Raw genomic sequence first — 20621 nt, forward strand, 5'->3', positions numbered from 1 at the left:
AGGAACCCCAGGACAGAGGGGAGGGTCCCGGCACAGCACGCAGGGGCCTGATAGAGGGGAGGAGGCCATTCCTCACCGGTGTGCTGGCCTCTGCCTGCTCAGTCCCACTCTAGCCTGGCCCCCAAGCCCCGCCCCCAGGTTCGTCCCGCCTGCTCCCCGCCCAGGCCAAACTCCCTTTTGGGCAGGTTGGGTGAGGTCCTGATCCTCAACCTGGAGTACCTGGGACAGCCTCAGGGCTGCAGCAGTGCACACGCGGACCTGCCTGGGACCATGGGGACGCACCGAATGGACACGCGGCTCTGCGCCCTGGTCTGCGGGCTCCTGCTGCTCCTCCTTGTCCCGGCCAATGGTGAGGCTCCCGCAGGCGGCAACAGGGATCCGGGTCAGACCTGCCCAATCCCGCAGTTAGAGCCTGCGGCCGCAGGAGGGCAGCACCAGGGCTGGTGGAGGGGTCAGAAGTGACAGCGCAGACCCCAGCACCCAGGGTGGGCCCCTGAGGCTTGTAGAGTGTCAGGGCTGCCCGAGGCCCCAGACACCGAGGAGTGCACCTAACAGGAGGGGCTCTAAGAGGGCAACTTGGGTTGAGTGGTCCAGGCGTTCCCTTCCTGTGTGTGTGGCTGTTGGAGCCCCGACCCGCGGTCCTGAAAACAATTATCAACATCTTCGCCTTGCCAGGGACTCTCTTGGGTGCCCTTGGCCAGAGGCACCTGGTCCCCTCTGAAGGTTAATAGCAGGGAGCATGGGGGCCCCGGCTGATCTCAGAAGCCACAGGGCCCCTCAGCCCACCCGGCTGCCCTGGGGCCAGAGGCTTCCACTTGAAGGCAAAGACCAGGGGCTCTGTGCCTGCCCGGGCCCTCCCTGACCTTCCCAGAGCTCACCCAGGTGAGATGGGGCCTGGGTGTCCGACCCTGAATGCTCTAGGTTGACAGGCCTTCTCCCCCACCCTGTCCCAATCTACTCTGCCCAGGGGCTCCACACTCACCCTCCCCTGTGCCCAACCCAGCTGGAATTCCACCATTCCCCGCCCTTTGCCCAGACTCTCACGGATGTCTGAGCCTGGCAGGAAGCTCAGCCCGGCCATGCAGTTGCCATTTTTATTCATTTATCGATTTTTAAATATTTACTTATTTGAAAATTGACAGAGAGAGGGAGACCAGAGAGCGAGTGCGCTTCCATCTGCCGGTTCACTCCCTAGATGGCTGCAACACTTGGGGATGGGCCCTGTGGGAACCAGGAATCAGGCCCGAGGACCTGGGCCAGCTTCCACTGCCTTCTCAGGCTCGTGAGCAGGGAACTGGATCAGAAGCACAACAGCTGGGATCCAACAGGCACTCTGATGCGGGATGCTGGTGTGACCGGCAGCAGGTTAAGCTGCGGGGCCGAAACTCCAGCCCCAGTGGCTCAAACAGTATTTCCTGTTGCTCTCATGCTCGGAAAGAATCCAGTTGTCTCTTGGTGTTGTCACAGAGTCTCCCAAAGATTAAAAAAAAAAGGCCCAGTTTCTCCCTGGAGGAGCCTCATGTCCACTCCCCCGCCAAGAACACAAAAATAAATCCCTTGGCCGTATTCTAATGAGGAAGTTGTTTTTTATTCCTGCAAAAGTCTTATTCCTCAAAGAAACAATCGAGGGGGCAGCGTGGAAGCCCAGAGGGTTAAGCTGCCACCTGCGAAGCTGGCATCCCACGTGAGCGCAGGTTTGAGTCCTGACTGTTCCACTTCTGATCCCGCTCCCTGCTGACGCCCCTGGGAAAACTGAGGAACATGGTCCAAGTGCTTGGGAGACCTGGATGGAGTTGCAGGCTCCTGGCTTTGGTCTGGCCCAGCCCCAGCCATTGTGGCCCTTTGGGGAGTAAACCTGTGGGTGCAAGATCTCTGAGTCTCTTTTCCTTCCTCCCTCTCTCTGTAAGTAGCTCTGCCTTTCACACAAACACATAAATAAATCTTAGGGCAAACAAAGTAGATGACCACTCAGGACGGAACAGTCACCAGGTTGACACTGAAAGGACACAGGGTGTGTGCGTGTCTGAAATCCAGGTACAAATTGGCCCATAGAGAGCCACAGCTCAGGGAGATGAATGCTAAGGACACTACCTAGAGCTCAGACTCCCCCCACCCCATTTCCCAGCTTACGCTCTGTGTGTGTGTATAAAAGCCCCTTCCGTGAGCCAGAGGAAGGGGAGTTTGAAGCAAAGACTCTTAACTCCCTGGCCCAGCCACACCAATAATAAAGTCTGATTTGGCCACAGGTGGGTGTGTCTGAGATTGGCCACAGGGTGCATCAGATGAGGGGTGCGTTCTGCTGGTCCTCCAGCAGGCTGCAGGCTATTCCTGAACTGGGAGTCTATTCCTGAACTGGGAGTCTATTCCTGAACTGGGAGTCTATTCCTAAATTCCAGAGCGCCTATTCCAAAACTGGGACGCTCGACTTCTGTACGGAAAGCCGCATCGTGTTTGCGTGTATGTGCCACAGTTCTCTGGCACACGTTAAATCATTCCCAGATGAGTTCTACCACACAACGCAAGTGCTGGGTAAGTAACTGTTATATCAGCGTCAGGAAGAGTGAGAGAAAAGTCTGTAATACTGAGCACAGACACACAATATATTTTCCTGAATATTTTCGGTCTGAAAAGTTCATTGCTTCTATGGTTACTGAGCCCACATAGAGGAAGAATGTAATTAAAAACCATGAGTGGAAAAAGGTGACTGGTATCGTGGGCTTCTGTCCACCCAGCCTAGGGCCTCCTGCTCAGGGGCCAGCAAGGTTCCCAGGGCCTTGCACAATGTCCACTGTGCACTTCCATGGCTGTTTATTCCATTCACAGAGATCACTCTGTCAGTTCTTCCACTCGGTGCGATCCCGGCCTCAGCATCAGAAACACACTGCTCTGCTTCCTATCACTATGGATACGCTATTTCTGACCGCTCATTTGAGTGGAATCATAAGGCACTTGCAGGAAATCTGTTTGTAGGTCCGAGGCCTTGGCAAGGCTGAGGTGCTGATGCCAAGGAGAGGCCACAGCAGCAGTGTGGGAGGGCAGCTCATGGGGAGCCCCCACCTGATGCACCAATCTGCCCACAGGCCAGGACTCTGCCAGCCCCATCCGGAACACGCACACGGGGCAAGTGCGCGGGAGCCTGGTCCACGTGGAAGGCACCGATGCAGGCGTCCACACCTTCCTGGGAATTCCCTTTGCCAAGCCACCTCTGGGGCCGCTGCGCTTTGCACCTCCTGAACCTGCTGAAGCTTGGAGTGGAGTGAGGGATGGGACCTCCCACCCAGCCATGTAAGCCCTCCCAGGGCACAGGGAAGCTCTGGACCGGGGGTGGGGGAGGAGATCCTTTGAGCAGTGGGCCAGCCCAGCTGTCCTTTAACTCACACCTGAAAGCCACGATCCTCCTGTGTGCAGGATTGCCATGTGCAAGATTCCAGCAAGCCTGCGAAGGCTCAGGAGGCTCCTGGCTGCTGCCAGGCTCCTGCCCAGGACTTGACACTCAGAGGGCGTGAGCTCCAGGTGCTGCAGAGAGAAGCAGAGACCCACCTCCCCTCGTTCACTTTCGCCACAGGTTCTGTGCAGCCAGGGGCGCTGGCTCTGGGTGAGGGCCAGCTTGGCTCCATGACATCTGTAGGAGTCCCTGCTCTCGCTGACTTCCAGCAGCAAACCCTGCAGGTCCCTGAGAAGGGAACATTGGTGGCTGCCATGGTCACTGAGCCAAGGGACACTGACCAAGGGACATTTGTCTGTCCTTACGACTGAGAGTGTGGGAGCGATGAGGTTCCCAGAGAATCTAGAATTAAGGCCACAGAAGCCCACCTGGCCTTCCTGGAGAAACGCCATCCGTCCACCCAGGCAGCGTGTATGGGAGGCTGGCCTGCTCCGGGCATGGCAGGGTCTGGGCATCCAGCACTGCTGTCACCTCCACTGAGTGTCACTGCAGTCACAACCTCCCTCGAGTCTCCTGAGAGTCAGGAAGTGGTGCCCAAGTCCCTCACACACCTGAGGCTCCCTGGATGTCGGCGCCATCCCGACTTGCCCAGAGTCTAAGAGGTGTATCATGGTGGGAAGGGCGTAGAGTAGGACCATGAGTGAGCAGCGTTGCAAGAGGCAGGGGATGGGGAGGGTCTGGTGTGGGCCACTGCAGAGCCCTGGACTAGCATCTTGCCTTGTGTGGCTCCAGGTGTCTGCAGAACTTGGCTATGATGGGTCAAGATGTTCTGCAGGTGAACATCACCCCACCTTCCATCCCCATGTCCGAGGACTGCCTGTACCTCAACATCTACTCGCCTGCACATGCCCGTGAGGGCTCTGACCTGCCTGTGAGTGTGGGGGAGGGTGGGCCGGGGTGGGAGTGCATTGCCTTCTGCTAGAAGATGAGAAAGGAGAAGCTGAGCACGGGTGTCCTGTGAGCACACCCTGTCCAGAAGCCTCTCACTCTCAGAGCCAAAAAGAGCTGCTCCCCCATGCTGGGCAGCTGAGGCCTGGGCGTGGTGTCCCAGGGGCCTGTCTGCTGTCAGAGGTCAGAATGAGTGGGTCCTGGATGGCCCCAGGATACTGCCATCATCCTCTTACCCAGGAGACTCACTCTGCTGTGTGGTGAGGGCTGACCTTGGAGGTCACACAGGACATCAGCCATGGATGCTTGGGCAGCCCCTGGGGAGGGAGGGCACTTTGAATAATATCCATATGGAAGGACCAAGACTCAGCCCTTAGCTTTCCACCTCACTGCAGGTTCTGGAATTGATGCAGCCAAGCTCTGAAACAAGGGCTAGAACTCCAAGGATGGGAGGCTTGGCCTTCCTGCTGGCACTGGGTCCCTGGCTCATGGCCCAGATCCTGCTGTCTGGGTGGAGTTCAGTGTGCTGGGCACCTGCACAGATCCCAAAATTGGTTAGATCAATTTGGAGATGAGCAGGCTTTACACTGGGGGGAGCCACAAGGTCCATCCTTGACCCCCCAGGTGATGGTGTGGATCCACGGTGGTGCGTTGACTATGGGCATGGCTTCCTTGTATGACGGTTCTGCGCTGGCGGCATTTGAGGATGTGGTGATGGTCACCATCCAGTACCGCCTGGGAGTCCTGGGCTTCTTCAGGTGAGACCAGGGCTGGGGTGGGCACTGCGGGAAGAGTGGCACCAGGACAGCCCTCTGACCGCTATCCCTTCCACTTCTCAGCACTGGAGACCAGCACGCCACCGGCAACTGGGGCTACCTGGACCAAGTGGCTGCACTGCGCTGGGTACAGCGGAATATCGCCCACTTTGGAGGCAACCCTGGCCGGGTCACCATTATCGGCGATTCTGCAGGTGGCACGAGTGTGTCATCCCATATGCTGTCACCCATGTCCCAAGGTCTCTTCCACGGAGCCATCATGGAGAGTGGGGTGGCCCTAATGCCCGGCCTCATCACCAGCTCATCTGAGGTGGTCTCCACAGTGAGTGTCCTCACTGCCCAGCCAGCACTGCTGCTCCTGCCTCTCTTAGTCTTGCTGAAGTGGTCACTATGAGGTCATTGGGTACACAGGCACTGCTGCCTATCTGCGAACTGCTGAGGAGGTCTGGGGTCAGAATGTGCCATCTGAGCCCCAGTGGTAACAGAGGTGATTCTTGGCTCTGCCACTCTGCCCGCCTGAGCCCCAGGTTGTCAGCAACCAGCACAGCAGGTGCTGCCCACTGTGGCTGGGCGGTGCCAAGTCATGGGGAAGGAGCAACAATCAGCTTCCACTGCAGCCGAGCACACACCACACCCTGTGTGATTTGGGGTGCAGCTGCCTTCAATGGGGCCGTGGGCAACCCCAGTCTCCAGCATGGCTGTGCCAGCCCCTGTGTGGTCCCATTACAGGTGGTGGCCAACCTGTCTGGCTGTGGCCAGGTGGACTCTGAGACCCTGGTGCGCTGCTTGCGGGCCAAGAGTGAAGAGGAGATGCTGGCCATCACCCAGGTTGGGCCCCGTGCACGTGGGTGAGGGGGTGATGGGCTTGTGTGAACCTCATAGTCCCTGGGGCTGCTACCTCCCATCCATGCCCTCCTGACATCCCAGCCCTGGAAGGGAACAGGAGGCACAGTCCTGTATACCAGGCGGGGGACCCCATGGTGGGAGGGAACAACCTGGGCTCAGCCTGGGCTCAGCCAGGCTTGGGGGATTTACAAGGAGGGCAGCGTAAAATACCTGCAACAAAAACTTTCTCCCTGACCCGTGTGACCCCACAGCCCTTCATGCTCATCCCAGGGGTGGTGGACGGAGTCTTCCTGCCCAGACACCCCGAGGAACTGCTGGCCTCGCCTGACTTTCAACCCGTCCCCAGCATCATTGGTGTCAACAATGATGAGTATGGCTGGGTCATCCCCAAGGTGAGTGCCCATATTGCCCATGTGGTGGGCAGGTTTTTGGGCTTCAAAACTCTAGGCACAGCCATGCCAACATGGGACTCTCACCTCTCCATCAGCTCCTATTTGCCATTGACCCTCAAGAGGAGAGAGACAGACAGGCGATGCGGGAGATTACGCATCAAGTAACAAAACAGCTGGTGAGGCCCCCAGGCTCCTGCCACAACAGAGCGCATCCCAGACACCTGCCCACACAGGGACTCTGGGAACAAAGGTTCTGCCGTGTGTTTGGGTGGGGTCTCCTGGAGCCTGGTTCTTCCCCCAGTTTCTGACTATACAGGACCTCCGTCCCCCAGCCTGAGCCTGCTGCCTCCCTCCCAGGAGCTGCTCCCCTCACTCCTTCCCCTTCCCCTGGGCCAGATGCTGCCTCCCGCTTTGGGGGACCTGTTGATGGACGAGTACATGGGGAGCAATGAGGACCCCAAGACCCTCATGGCCCAGTTCCAGGAGATGATGGCAGACGCCATGTTCGTGGTGCCTGCACTCCGAGTAGCACATTTCCAGCGTGAGTTCATCTGGGACTGAGGCCTCACTCGCTAGGGGCAGCTCAGAGCTGGGTCCTTTCCTGAGGGTGACACCTGTCCTGTCCAGGTCCTGATCCATGTCTTAAGTGGGCCCCAGAGTGCCGGGGACTTGGTGTCACTCCTCTCACTAAACCCCCATGACTGAACCTGGAGATGGATATGTCCTTTATTGAACTAGGAGGCGACATCTGAGTGAGCTCCACTCACTGTTCCCAAACCTCATAGCCACGAAGCACAAGGCGAGATCTAATCCAGGTCATGCCCACTGCACCTGCTCCACCCGGGATTCTGCTATACTGCCAGGACCCAGCCTAGTGTGGCCGTGATGTGTGGTTCCCATGGTCACGCATCTCCCTGTCCATCCCCAGGTTCCCATGCCCCTGTCTACTTCTACGAGTTCCAGCATCAACCCAGCTTCACAAAGGACCTCAGGCCGCCCCACGTGAGGGCCGACCACGGCGATGAGCTGCTCTTTGTGTTCAGATCACATTTCTTTGGCAGCAAAGGTGAATCTTCCTCCATTACCAGGATGGGATGAGGTCCAGGCTCTCTCTGAGGGGCTCTGCACCCCCCATTGGGATGAAAGCAGGAGGCTCAGATGGGATCCAGGTTCCAAAGTCTTATAGCTCAGAGGGCGGAGCCAGGTTTGGGTCTGAGAGCCCCCATGATGCAGCCTCTGCTCCCTCCTCCTGAGCCCTCCCAGGGATAAGTGTCCTGCCTGGGTGCACATGGGTTCAAAGTCAGGTCTGTTTCCTTACAAATGTCCCAGGGACAGAGGGAAGCAACCGTCTTGGTAAAGAAATATGCAGAGTCGATGACTTAGGGGATGAATGGGACATGAAAATGACAAAGGCTGGTCCTAATGGTGAAGGAAAGACAAACAGGTTGCGAGTAGCCGAGGGTCTACTCCACCTGGGCTGGAGCGTGGTGCATGATGGGCTGCAGGACTGGGGTGGCCGAGCTGACCCTGGCCCTCCCCTCTGCAGTGCCCCTCACTGAGGAGGAGGAGCTGCTGAGCAGGAGGGTGATGAAGTACTCGGCCAACTTTGCTCACAACGGGTGAGAAAACCCCCCCTTCAAATCCCCAGGGACCTGGGACCCTCTGCCCTCCCTCCTCTGGGGGGACCTCACCAGGATCCAGGGACCTAAGTCATGTGACAGTCCCTCGCCAGCTGCAGGACCCACTGGCACTCACAGGGGCCATGGGACCAGGCACACTCTTCCCATCTCCCAGTGACCTTGGGGTGGGCCATGAGCAGCTCACGTCTGTGTCTTGTCTGCAGGAACCCCAATGGCGAGGGCCTGCCACACTGGCCCATGTTCGACCAGGACGAGCGATACCTGCAGCTGAACGTGCAGCCTGCAGTGGGCCAGGCCCTGAAGGCCCGCAGGCTCCAGTTCTGGACCCACACCCTGCCCCAGAGGGTCCAGGAGCTAAGAGGAGCTGAGCAGCACACAGAGCTGTAGCTGCCTGTGTGGGGGTGGGGGACAGGGGCTCCAGTGCAGGTGGGGCCCCGATGCACTCACACACATCCACAGAGAATGTATTGGGCACTCTAACGTGGCCACTCAATCCTCCCTGCCTCTGTCAACTCAGCTGACCATTGGGGGGAACTCACGGCTTGAGGTTCATTGCCAAGCCTGCCCTGGGTCCCTCGTGTGAGACACATTCCATACACCCTCCTTGGAGCTGTGTTGGGCAACACCAGTGCCCGCCCAGCTTCCTCAACACCCACTGTGCCCTGGGCCCCTCCTGCTTCTTGCCCCTCCACCTTCTCCGCACCCTCCCTCTCCTCTCCTCCCAGCCCCAGGCCCTCCCCACAAGGAAGGAGCTGGGTTGGGCATTGTTGCCCACCCCTGGGTGCCTCAAGCCCTCCCCCTACTCCTCCTCCCAGCATGCCTGTGATCTCACATCTCTTAGAGGCCACAGAGGACCCGGACTCCACGAGTCACCGTGGCTTCGTCCCTGCAGGCTGCCATGAGTGGCGCCCTCAATCCCATCCATGCAGCACAAATAAAGGGTTCTAGTCCTTTCACACTGAGTCACATTCACCTGAGTGAACCTGCCACTTTTTTTTTAGACCCTCAGCTCTCAAGAGACACCTGGTTACCTGCACAGCTGGGATACCATGAATCATTAATGCAGTAACCTAGAGTATAGGGCTGTTGCTTTGCACAGGGGTTCAAGCCTCTAAGCATGTCGCTGGCATCTCATATGAGTGACAGTTGAGGTTCCAACTGCTATACTCCTGATCCAGATCTCTAGTAAGGCACCTGGGAAAGCAGCAGAGGAGGGCCCAAGGGCTTGGGCCCCTGCCACCCACGTGGGGTACACAGATAATGTTTCTCCCTCTGGACTTTGCCCTGGGCTAGCCCTGGCCATGGTGGCTGAGAGAGCCCTGGGCTGAGCAGAGGTCAAGGCCAGTTCTCAGGGAGCACAAAGGCAGCCTTCATGAGCCAGGGTCCACTTCCCCTGGGGGCTCCCGTGCCCAGGCTGCTCCTCCTTCCTGCAGGGAGCCTGATGTTTCCTACACTCAGGCTGACTCCCGGCCCCCCCACCACTGCTGTCACAGGACCACACGTACCCTGCTGGGTGCCCGGTGGGGAAGGTGTGGGCCCTGGGTCTTACATTTTACTCAAGGTTCTTGTCCCCATGGAGATGAGGATTCACAGCAGCAGCAGCCACAGGCAGTGCACAAAAGCAGCTTTGATTTCAAGCACAGAGAGCTTGAGCACACCTGCACGCCTACTGAGGGCCGCCACCCACGGAGAGACCCTCAGCAGGAATGGGCCAGGGTTGCCAGGAGGAAGAGAGGAAGAGGCAGCCCAAGGAGGATTCCCAAGCACAGCCAGGGGCAGAGAGGGCCCTCCCCTTTCTCATCTCAGGGGGCGGTGCCCTAAATGCATAACCCAGTGGGGTGGGATCTCACCTGTGGGAATACTGAAGGGATGGTTATGGCCCCTCCATCCAGAATTTCACTTCCCTGTTTCCATCATGGCTTCTCCTTCCTGGGTCAGCTGACCCACAGGTACATCCTGGGAAAGTGATATAAAAATTGATAGCAGGGGCTGGCAGTGTGGCTCAGTGGGTTAATGCCCTGGACTGTAGTGCTGGCATCCCAAATGGGCACCAGTTTGACACCTGGCTGCTCCATTCTGAACTAGGTCTCAGCTGTAGCCTGGGAAAGCAGTGAGGATGGCCCAGGTCCTTGGGCCCCTGCAGCCGCATGGGAGTCCTGGAGGAAGCTCCTGGCTCCGGGCTTCAGATCGGCACAGCCTGGCCATTGTAGCCATGTGGGGAGTGAACCAGCAGAAAGAAGACCTCTCTCTCTGCTTTTGCCTCTCTCTCTGTGTATCTGTGACTTTCACGTAAAATAAGCAAATATTAAAAAAAAAATCACTCCCTTATCTCTCCTTTACTCTCTGGAACTCTGCCTTTCAAATAAATAAATACATCTTTTTTAAAAATAGATTCTCAGAGAAGGCCTCCAGGGTGTCCAGTCACAGCCCAGTGCTGCTTGCTGTCCATCCCTACACTATCCTGGAGTCAGCCGGCGAGGACAGTAAACTTGGTGACTCCAGGACTGAGGAGAGGGATTGGACACCCAGAGGAGCCAGGAGCCAGGGAGGCAGGAGCCAGGGAGGCAGAGGCCAGGAGAGGAGCCAGAGGAGGCAGCCCCGCCAGGCCCAGTCCTCTCAGTCCTGCTCTCCTGCAAGGCCTACAAGCCCCACCCCACCCCCGCCTGTTCCCTGCCTGTCCTGGGCTGGGCCAGGATCTGCCCCTGGAGCACTCCAGGCAGCCTCTGGGCACAGAGCCCCACCTGCGGACCTGCCTCAGACCATGTGGACACAGCGACAGGCTTAGGGCACCGTGACCTGCAGGCTCCTGCTACTCCTCCTCGTCCTGGTACCCAGTGAGGATCCCGCCGGCAGTAACAGGAACCAGGATCAGTACTGCCCAATCCCGCAATTAGAGCCTGCGGCCGCAGAAAAACAACACCTGGGTAGCTGAAGCCAGTGGAAGTGACAGGGCTGGCACCTGAGGCTGTGGAGGGTCGGGGCTGCCCGAGGATACAAACACAGAGGACTGAGCCCAACATAAGGGCTCTGAGCAGTACAGCTCCTAGTCGGCAGCCCGGGAGGCAGGCAGCAGCGTGGGAGCTGGGGAGGTTCCCTGGGCTCCAGGCTGCTGGAGCAAGTGACTCCGACAGTGAGGAACCGGCCCTGGGACCATTTGTCTCCGGGGCTGCATTCCCTTGGCAGAGCGGCTCCCTGCCCCACAAGGTGGCCCCAGTCGTGGTAACTGGACCTGAAAATTCAAAGCCCCTGGTGCCAATCCAGAAGCCCATCTGTAACCCAGGGTCTCCTCTGACCCCGTGCGCCTGGCAGAGACATATGCAGGCTAAGGTTCCAGGGCAAACGTGACTCCACCCTAGAACCTGGCATGTGTTTTATCATGAATCAGCCCACGTGGGTATTACCCATGGGGTGTGTACTTGATCCATTTTCTCCTCATTCTAAAGGCCCAGGTCTCTAACCCCACCCTCTCCCTACCTAATCCCCAGCACAGGCCCCACTCCTCCTCCTCCATGCTCACCCACGGGCTCCCCGCCTGCCCTGCAATGCACAGACACTCCCGGCGACCAGGACCTTCCAGGCAGATCATCTCCCCACATCACTGTGATTCCTAATAAAGTAATATCTGGGGCTGGGTCCCCACTCAGAGAGGGAGCAGTTGTTCCCAAGGTCCCTGGGAGTCGCTGTGCGTGTCCGGGGCAGGAAACACGCAGCATCTGCACAGAAGCCGCCCCTGTCCTCCGTGGACTCTGCTGAGCTCAGCTCACTGTCAGCCTCACAGCCGGAACTGCTGCTGCAGGCAGCGCTGTCCTCCATGGTTGGGGCGAACGACAAGCACAAGGTTGGGACCAGCTCAGGACAGGGGCGCTGTTTACTCACCCGCTCCGGGGCCAGGCTCTCCTCTCCCTGACCCAGGGGCCCAGAGCACCCTTGTGGCCGGGCATCGCCTACTGTGACATAGGAGGTTCCTCCTGAGGAGGAGTCAGCTTTCATGGGCTGGGGATGATTGATTTCTGCTGATTTTTTAAAAGATTTATTTGTTTATTTGCAAATCAGAGTTACACAGAGAGAGGAGAAGCAGAGAGACAGAGAGATCGTGCCAGGTCAGGACGTTAACCTGCAGCGCCACATTGCAGGCCCCGATTTCTACTGACAAAGGCATTGAGACAGGAAAAGAGGGAGAGACAGAGTGAGAAAGAGCTCTCCCCTCCACGGTCTCCCTCAGACGCCCGCTCTGTTAGGAGGGGAGCATCCCAGAGGCCTTGCTACTGCTGCTCCAAGTGTCTGCCCAACAGTTGGCACTTCCCTTGGGCTTCTACCGAGGGTGGGACCTGCAGGGCGGTGGAGCTCCAGGTTAAGGGTTGCAGGACTGCCCGTCGGGTTCCCAGAGCAGGTGTCCCGTTTCCCTACCCCAGCGATGCGCAGAGGCCCCCTCCCCACCCCCGCGCCCGCGCTCTGCACCCCTGTGCGGTTGCCGTGTGTTGCTGAGTCTCCCTCACGCTTCAGCTCCCCCTCTGCCTCGCTGTGCTCTTCCTCCTGATTCCTGTGTTGAGAAACCGGTGTACCCCTGGCTCTCTCTGGAGGGGGAGGCACCGTCCCTGTGGTGCCTTCTGACCATTCCTCTGTCCCCTCACCCTGTGTACACAGGAATTGTACCTAGAGGCTCCATCAGGTTCAGCTGTTAGAGGTCGCTGCAGTTTTTTTCTTCTTTTGAGAAGACCAGCATGTGGTGCTGAGTCCTCACCATAGAACATCTCGACCTTTTCATATCTGATTCGTGGCACAACACAGATCCTTGAGGGACAGCATGAGAGCAGCAGTGAACCTGCATCAGGGAGCAAGATCCGGGGTGAAGCAGCCAGGATGGAACTGTGTAGGGGATGCTGGCCATGCAGGCTGTGGGTGCACCCGAGCGCCACTACACCGCCCCCTAGAGGACGCTTCCTTTCCTCCCTTCTTGACACCTGGAGCATGAGCCTCCTAGCAGGGGAGCCTGGTCAGTCTGGTGCTCACAGCTCTACCTCCTGTGACCGAGGGCAGTCAGCAGAAAGGACGCTCTCCTCGCCCCCAGGGCTGTCACCTGCGCTGACTCCTAGTGCTCAGGGAGGGTGATAGGTCCCAGGAGCCTCGGGAGCTGTGGGATGTCCTGGGCTGGGCTCAGGGACAGCACTGCTGGCTGGGAGATGGGGAAGAGTTTCTCATGGAGGACGTTGGTCAGGTCAGTGTTTGTAGGTCCGAGGCCTTGGCAAGGCTGAGGTGCCGATGCCAAGGAGAGGCCACAGTAGCAGTGTGGGAGGGCAGCTCATGGGGAGCCCCCACCTGACACCTCTCTGCCCACAGGCCAGGACCCTGCCAGCCCCATCCGGAACACACACACGGGGCAGGTGCGCGGGAGCCTGGTCCACGTGGAAGGCACCGATGCGGGCGTCCACACCTTCCTGGGAATTCCCTTTGCCAAGCCACCTGTGGGGCCGCTGCGCTTTGCACCTCCTGAACCTGCTGAAGCTTGGAGTGGAGTGAGAGATGGGACCTCCCACCCAGCCATGTAAGCGCTCCCAGGGCACAGGGGAGCTCCGGTCCTGGGGGGAGGTCAGGGGAAAGATCCTTTGAGTCTGGGCCAGGCCCAGCTGTCTGGGACAGAGCTCCCATAACCAGCTTTCCCTGTGGGTGATGGCTCCCTCGTGTGTTATTCAGTGAGTCTGCTTAGGCTTTCTGGATTCAGTGACCATGAAATGCTTTGGGGCCAGAACGTGGCACTCAGAGCACATTAAATCCAGGTACAGAGAGAAAAGCAGAGACGCTCTCCCCGTGTCCAGGAGAGGCCACAGGCTCTCTGTCTGCAGGGGGCGCTGTGTCTGGGTGAGGTTCACCTGGCTCCACATGCTTGTAGGAGGCCCCGACTCCATCAGCAGATCCTGCAGCTCCCTGAGATGGGCACCAGAGGGGGTCGTCATGGTCACTGAGCCAACGACAGGGCAAGGACATTTGCCAGGGACCCGTGTATGCCCTTAGGACTGGAGACTGTGGGAACGGGGAGGTTCCTGAGTCTAGAGTGAAGGTGAGGGTCGTCCACTGCCCTTCCTGGGGAAACGCCATCCGTCCATCCAGGCTCGTGTGCGGGAGGCTGGCCTGCTCCGGCGTGGCTGGGTCTGGGCATCCAGCACTGAGTGTCCCCTCAAGAAAGTCACGACTTCCCACAGAGTCCCCTGTCAGTCAAGAGTGGTCCCCAGACTCTCAGACACCTGAGGTTCCCTGATGTTGGACCATCCCAGCTCACCCAGAGTCTAGGACCTGGATCCTGGTGGGAAGTGTCTTAGGGAGGCCCATGAGTAGGAAGGGCTCTAGGAGGAGGCCCGAGGAGGGTCGGGCACACTAGATCCAGGCTCTAGACTAATGGCTGCCTTGGGTGGCTCCAGGTGTCCACAGAACTTTGCTATGATGGGTCAAGATGTTCTGCAGCTGAACCTCACCCTGCCTTCAATCCCCATGTCCGAGGACTGTCTGTACCTCAACATCTACTCGCCTGCACATGCCCGTGAGGGCTCTGACCTGCCTGTGAGTGTGGGGCAGGGTCGGCCGGGGTGGGAGGGCATTGCTTTCTGCTAGAAGATGAGAAAGGAGAAGCTGAGCACGGGCCCTCCTGTGAGCACACCCTGTCCAGAAGCCTCTCACTATGGGAGCCAAGAACTGCTGCTCCCCCACGGTGGGCAGCTGAGCCTTTGGCATGGGATCCCAGGGGTTGAGATGTCAGAGGTCAGACTGATGGTCTTGAATGAACCTGAGACACCTGCAGCACCTCATGCCCAGGAGGCACACTCAGTGACCCCTGGCTACCCTCAGAGGTCACCACAGCTCCCAGCCACGGATGATGTGGGGGCCTGAAGAAGGGAAGGCACTAGGATGAGCATCCGTGTGGATTGATGAGATAGACAGCCATTATTTGTCCATCTCACAGGGGGGGTTGAAATTGACGGACCCAGGCTTTGAAGATGGAGTTGGACTCAAAGGATGGAGGCCTGGCCTTCCTGCTGGCATTGGGTCCCTGGTTCATGGCCCAGATCCTGCAGTCTGGCCAGAGTTCAGTGCGCTGGGCACCTGAACAGACCCAAGACTGGTTAGACTAGGGTGAGGATGAGCAGGATAGTTTGGAGGGAGCCACGTGGTATGCCCTTGATTTCCCCAGGTGATGGTGTAGATCCACAGTGGTGGGCGGACTACGGGCATGGCTTCCATGTATGACGGTTCTGCACTGGCAGCATTTGAGGACGTGGTGGTGGTCACCATCCAGTACCACCTGGGAGTCCTGGGCTTCTTCAGGTGAGACCGGGGCTGGGGTGCGCACTGCGGATGAGTGGCACCAGGACAGCCCTGTGATCCCTGTCCCTGCCACTTCTCAGCACTGGAGACCAGCACGCCGCCGGCAACTGGGGCTACCTGGACCAAGTGGCCGCACTGTGCTGGGTCCAGCAGAATATCGCCCACTTTGGAGGCAACCCTGGCCGGGTCACCATTTTCGGCGAGTCTGCAGGTGGCATGAGTGTGTCATCCCATGTGGTGTCGCCCATGTACCAAGGTCTCTTCCACGGAGCCATCATGGAGAGTGGGGTGGCCCTGCTGCCCAGCCTCATCTCCAGCTCGTCTGAGGTGGTCTCCACAGTGAGTGTCCTCACTGCCCAGGCCTGCTGCTCCTGCCTATACTTCATCTCTGATCAAGGGGCACAAGGAGGGAGGACCATCGGGTTCTCAGGCCCTGCTGCCTACCATTGCATTACTGAGACGCTCTAGGGTTAGAAGCCACACACCTGTGTCCCAGCAGAGGCAGAGGTGGTTCTCAGCTCCACCAGCTGTCTGCCCTGAGCCCCAGGTTTTCAGCAACCAGCTCAGCAGGTGCTGCCCACTGGGGCTGGGCAGTGCCAAGTCATGGGGAAGGAGCAACAATCAGCTTCCAACTGCAGCCGTGCACACACCACACCCTGTGTGATTTGGGGTGCAGCTGCCTCCAGTGGGGCCGTGGGCAACCCCTGGTCTCCAGCATGGCTGTTCCAGCCCCTGTGTGGTCCCACTACAGGTGGTGGCCAACCTGTCTGGCTGTGGCCAGGTGGACTCTGAGACCCTGGTGCGCTGCTTGCGGGCCAAGAGTGAAGACGAGATGCTGGCCATCACCTAGGTTGGGCCCCGTGCACGTGGGTGAGGGGGTGATGGGCTTGTGTGCACCTCATAGTCCCTGGGGCTGCTACCTCCCATCCATGCCTCCTGACATCCCAGCCCTGGAAGGAACAGGGGACCCAGTCCTGGATGCCAGGCTGGAGACCCCATGGTGGGAGTGAGCACCATGGGCTGATCGAGGAATGGGGGATGGACACAGAGGTCAATGAGAATATATGGGACACAAGCTTTCTCCATGACCCTGCATGACCCCTAGATCTTCAAGGTCATCCAAGGCGTGGTGGATGGAGTCTTCCTGTCCAGATGCCCTGAGGAGCTACTGGCCTCGGGTGACTTTCAACCCGTCCCCAGCATCATTGGTGTCAACAATGATGAGTATGGCTGGGTCCTCCCCAAGGTGAGCCCCACCCACCCCGCGCTCCTGAGTTCCCCCATAGCCCAAGAGGTAGGCAGGTTTCCGGGTTTCAAAGCTCCAGATCCAGCCATGCCACTCTTGGGAATCTCCCCTCTCCACTCAGCTCCTGTTCACCACAGACCCTCAAGAGGAGAGAGACAGAGGGGCCGTGAAGGAACTCAAGCAACAAAACAGCCCCAACAGAGCCCATATTAGACACCTGCCGCACAGGGACGCCAGGAACCAAGGCTCTGCCGTGTGTTTGGGGAGGGCTCTCCCGGAGCCTGGTTCTTCCCCCAGTTTCTGACTATACAGGACCTCCGTCCCCCAGCCTGAGCCTGCTGCCTCCCTCCCAGGAGCTGCTCCCCTCACTCCTTCCCCTTCCCCTGGGCCAGATGCTGCCTCCCGCTTTGGGGGACCTGTTGATGGACGAGTACATGGGGAGCAATGAGGACCCCAAGACCCTCACAGCCCAGTTCCAGGAGATGATGGCAGACGCCATGTTCGTGATGCCTGCACTCCGAGTAGCACATTTCCAGCGTGAGTTCATCTGGGACTGAGGCCTCAGGGCTGGGTCCTTTCCTGAGGGTGATGCCTGTCCTGTCCAGGTCCCAGTCCATGTCTTAATGGGGTCCTGGTGTGCCAGGAACTTGGTGTTGCTCCTCCCGGTAACCCTCCATGACAGTTCCGGAGATGGACATCTCCACTGTGGAACAGAAGAAAAGACTGGGCTGAGTGAGCTCCACTGATTGTTTCAAGATCTCACAGCCACAAACCTCAAGGCTGGATCTAACCCAGGGCTTGCCCACTGCACCTGTTCCCCCTGCTACCTCTCCCCAACTGTCCAGGACCCAGCCTGGTGCAGCAATTACATTTCGTCACCATGGTTATTGTAGGAGAACACCGGGATGGGGCCACCCATCTCCCTGTCTGTCCCCAGATACCCACGCCCCTGTCTACTTCTACGAGTTCCAGCATCGACCCAGCTTCACAAAGGACCTCAGGCCGCCCCACGTGAGGGCCGACCACAGCGATGAGGTTGTCTTTGTCTTCAGATCATTTCTCTTTGGCAGCAAAAGTGAATCTTCCTCCATTACCAGGATGGGATGAGGTCCAGGCTCTCCCGGAAGGGGCCCTGCGCCCTACCTAAGGATGAAAGGACGAGGCTCAATGGGATCCAGGGTGCATTCAGGGAGCAGAGCTGGGAATGGAATCTGAACCCCTCAAGGCACAGCCTGTACCCCCTCCTCCTCTGTCCGCCTAGGAATTAGTGTCCATCTTGGGTGCACAGGGGTTCAAAGTCATCTCTGTTTCATATATGATGTCCCAGTGTCAGAGAGGAGAAACCGTCCTGGAAAGGAAGAAGCCAGTGTCCAGGACTTAGGGGCTGACTGGGGACGTGGGGCTTGACAAGGCTGGGAACAGCTGGTGAGGGGTGACGGCAAGGTTGAGGGTATCCTGGGGTCAAGCTCCACCTGGGCTGGGAGCGAGGTGCATGATGGGCTGCAGGACTGGGGTGGACGAGCTGACCCTGCCCCTCCCCTCTGCAGTGCCCCTCACTGAGGAGGGGGAGCTGCTGAGCAGGAGGGTGATGAAGTACTGGGCCAACTTTGCTCGCAACGGGTGAGACGACCCCCCCCAAATCCCCAGGGACCTGGGACCTTCTGCCCTCCCTCCTGTGGGGGGACCTCCCCAGCATCCAGGGTCCTAAGTCACGTGACAGCTCCCTCCCCAGCTGCAGGACCCACTGGCACTCACAGGGACCCTGGGACCAGGCACACTCTTCCCATCTCCCAGTGACCTGGGGTGGGCCATGAGCTGCTCACCCAGAGGATCCCTGATGGGGAGGGACAGGCCAGGTTAGGATGCTGGGACCCCATGTGGAGCTGACCCTAGGGGGAGTTCGTTCAACTGCTGCTTCTGGAAACCCATTCCCCACTCCTCCTGCCTGCAAGGTGGCCTGGCCAGAACCCAGATCGGTGGGTTATCAGGGTCTGGGCAGGATGTGAAGTGCAGGATGCTGGGCTTCTGGGGCTTCCACAGCAGGTGCTGGGGTACAGGCCCTTCTCACACACACACAGAGGCTGTTTCTGACCTCCTACCTGACAAAAGCAGCAGCAGCCACAGGCAGTGCACAAAAGCAGCTTTGATTTCAAGCACAGAGAGCGTGACCACACCTGCACGCCTACTGAGGGCCGCCACCCACGGAGAGACCCTCAGCAGGAATGGGTCAGGGTTGCCAGGAGGAAGAGAGGAAGAGGCAGCCCAAGGAGGATTCCCAAGCACAGCCAGGGGCAGAGAGGGCCCTCCCCTTTCTCATCCCAGGGGTGGTGCCCTAAATGCATAACCCAGTGGGTTGGCATCTCACCTGTGGGAATACTGAAGGGATGGTTATGGCCCCTCCATCCAGAATTTCACTTCTGAAGTAGCACCTTGACAGTAGGGACTCCATTTTGAAGCACTTGAGACTGCATTTTGGGAAAGTAACCCCCACCGTGAGACTCTGGTCTGAAACTATGATCTCAAATAGTCGGACAATAGCAGCGCACTACATCACCCTTGGCAGAGCACAAAAACCCCCTAGCATGCTTGCTCAAGCTTGAAAGTAGAAAGGTTGCACCTGGGTTAATGATAAAGATGTGATTTGTCTATGTCTTACACATAATTTGAATTAATGTCAAGATCATAAATGATAATTGTACGATTGTAACTGGTATTGTCAAGATTATGATGGATATTAATTTCACCTAGGTCTTAGGTTATGTTGACCCTAGTAACTATGTACTCTCTTTGGATTTTTTTCTTTTTTGTACCCTCTTTTGATCTTAGCAACTGTGTATAGTAACCGTGCATTCCCCCCCTTCCCAGTTTTGCGGTTTTTGCCTTTATAAACCCTAACCTTTGGTTATTCGGGGCTGCTCTGTTCATGTATGATCAGACAGCCCCAGCATGCTGGATAATCAATAAAGCTTTAACCCTTTGCTGGTTGCATGAGAGAAAACTCTTTTGGAGTCGTTCCTCGGGCGGTGGGCTTTTTCAGACTCTAACACTTCCATGTTTCCATCATGGCTTCTCCTTCCTGGTCCCAGCTGAGGCACAGGTGCATCCTGGGAAAGTGGTGTAAAAGACTGACAAGCAAAGGGATAAAGTTGCAATGCAGGGCTGGCAAAGTTCCAGCTCCAGAATTCCCGTGGTTCTTCCTGCCTGGTTGCCAGGTATCAGGACCAGCAGGTTTTCACTGTCAAGGAGAGGACAGAACTGTGTCTCAGAAGAAGCTGGGGACACAGCACACATTGGGTTCAGCCCTTAGTTAGTGCCATGGTCACTACCTCTCAAAACCTGGACCCTGAGTGAGCAGGGAGGGGATGGGCAGAGTCGGGAAAGGATGGAGGAGGGGCCTGGACCCAGTGGGCACCCAGCCTGGAAACCAAGGAGGAGCTTCCAGGATCCGGGACAGTGACACCTGCCAGCCTTGGCTCAGGTGACCCCTGGGGCAGGGGCTGTGACACAGAGCAGTAAGCCACCATCTGCAGTGCCTTCATCCCATGTAGGCACAGAGCCGAGCCCCGGCGGCTTCACTTCCGAACCAGCTTCCTGCTAATATGCCTAGGAAAGCAGCAGAAGGCCCACGTGCTTGGGCCCCTGTGCTAACCTGGGAGACCCAGAAGAAGCTGCTGGCTCCTGGCGTTGAGCTGACCCAGCCCTGGACGTTTGTGACTGAACTTGTAGATGGAAGATCTCTCTCTGTGTTTCTCTTGATTTTTAACTCTGCCTTTCAGATAAATAAAAAATAAAAAATCCCTTTTTAATGGTTTATTCCCCTTAGAAGGCCCCCTGGTGTCCTGCTTCCTGTATGCCTACACTATCTTGGACTAAGACGGCAACGACAGTGAAGTTGGTGACTCCAGGATTGAGGCGATGGACAAGGACCCCCGAGCAGCCCGGTGAGAGGGGAGGCAGCCATGCCTGGGTCCCTACTGACCTCTCTTCTCTCAGTCTGATCTCACCAGAGGCGCTCAAGCCCCACCCCCACGGTGTGCCCAGCCTGCTTCCTGCCCAGGCCAGGGCCGAGGCCCT

General features: G+C 58.1%; 4 protein-coding genes across 4 annotated transcripts in view; all 4 read left to right on the forward strand.

Annotated features, from left to right (window-relative positions):
* LOC138846539 (cocaine esterase-like) overlaps positions 1 to 18171 on the forward strand; it is a 32952-nt gene extending 14781 nt beyond the window's left edge. The window contains exon 6 of the mRNA XM_070062553.1: positions 18095 to 18171. Within this exon, the coding sequence (XP_069918654.1) occupies positions 18095 to 18171 (77 nt within the window). The remainder of the gene's footprint in view (positions 1 to 18094) is intronic.
* Positions 154 to 8943, forward strand: LOC138843095 (cocaine esterase-like). Its single transcript, XM_070062576.1, has 12 exons — positions 154 to 349; positions 3081 to 3285; positions 4178 to 4316; positions 4958 to 5091; positions 5173 to 5431; positions 5839 to 5937; positions 6207 to 6347; positions 6443 to 6523; positions 6744 to 6888; positions 7276 to 7413; positions 7894 to 7966; positions 8191 to 8943. The coding sequence occupies exons 1-12, from the start codon at positions 271 to 273 to the stop codon at positions 8372 to 8374; spliced, it is 1677 nt and encodes a 558-aa protein (XP_069918677.1). The 5' UTR covers positions 154 to 270; the 3' UTR covers positions 8375 to 8943.
* Positions 14423 to 16308, forward strand: LOC138846734 (cocaine esterase-like). The gene is made up of 4 exons (XM_070063313.1): positions 14423 to 14539; positions 15180 to 15301; positions 15382 to 15640; positions 16053 to 16308. Exons 1-4 carry the CDS (start codon positions 14423 to 14425, stop codon positions 16149 to 16151), a joined length of 597 nt encoding a protein of 198 aa, XP_069919414.1. The 3' UTR covers positions 16152 to 16308.
* LOC138846735 (cocaine esterase-like) lies at positions 16410 to 17654 on the forward strand. The gene is made up of 2 exons (XM_070063314.1): positions 16410 to 17084; positions 17485 to 17654. Exons 1-2 carry the CDS (start codon positions 16940 to 16942, stop codon positions 17652 to 17654), a joined length of 315 nt encoding a protein of 104 aa, XP_069919415.1. The 5' UTR covers positions 16410 to 16939.
* Positions 18172 to 20621: the final 2450 nt, after the last annotated feature.

The sequence above is a fragment of the Oryctolagus cuniculus genome, chromosome 18 (assembly GCF_964237555.1).
Source record: "Oryctolagus cuniculus chromosome 18, mOryCun1.1, whole genome shotgun sequence".
Lineage (NCBI taxonomy): Eukaryota > Metazoa > Chordata > Mammalia > Lagomorpha > Leporidae > Oryctolagus > Oryctolagus cuniculus.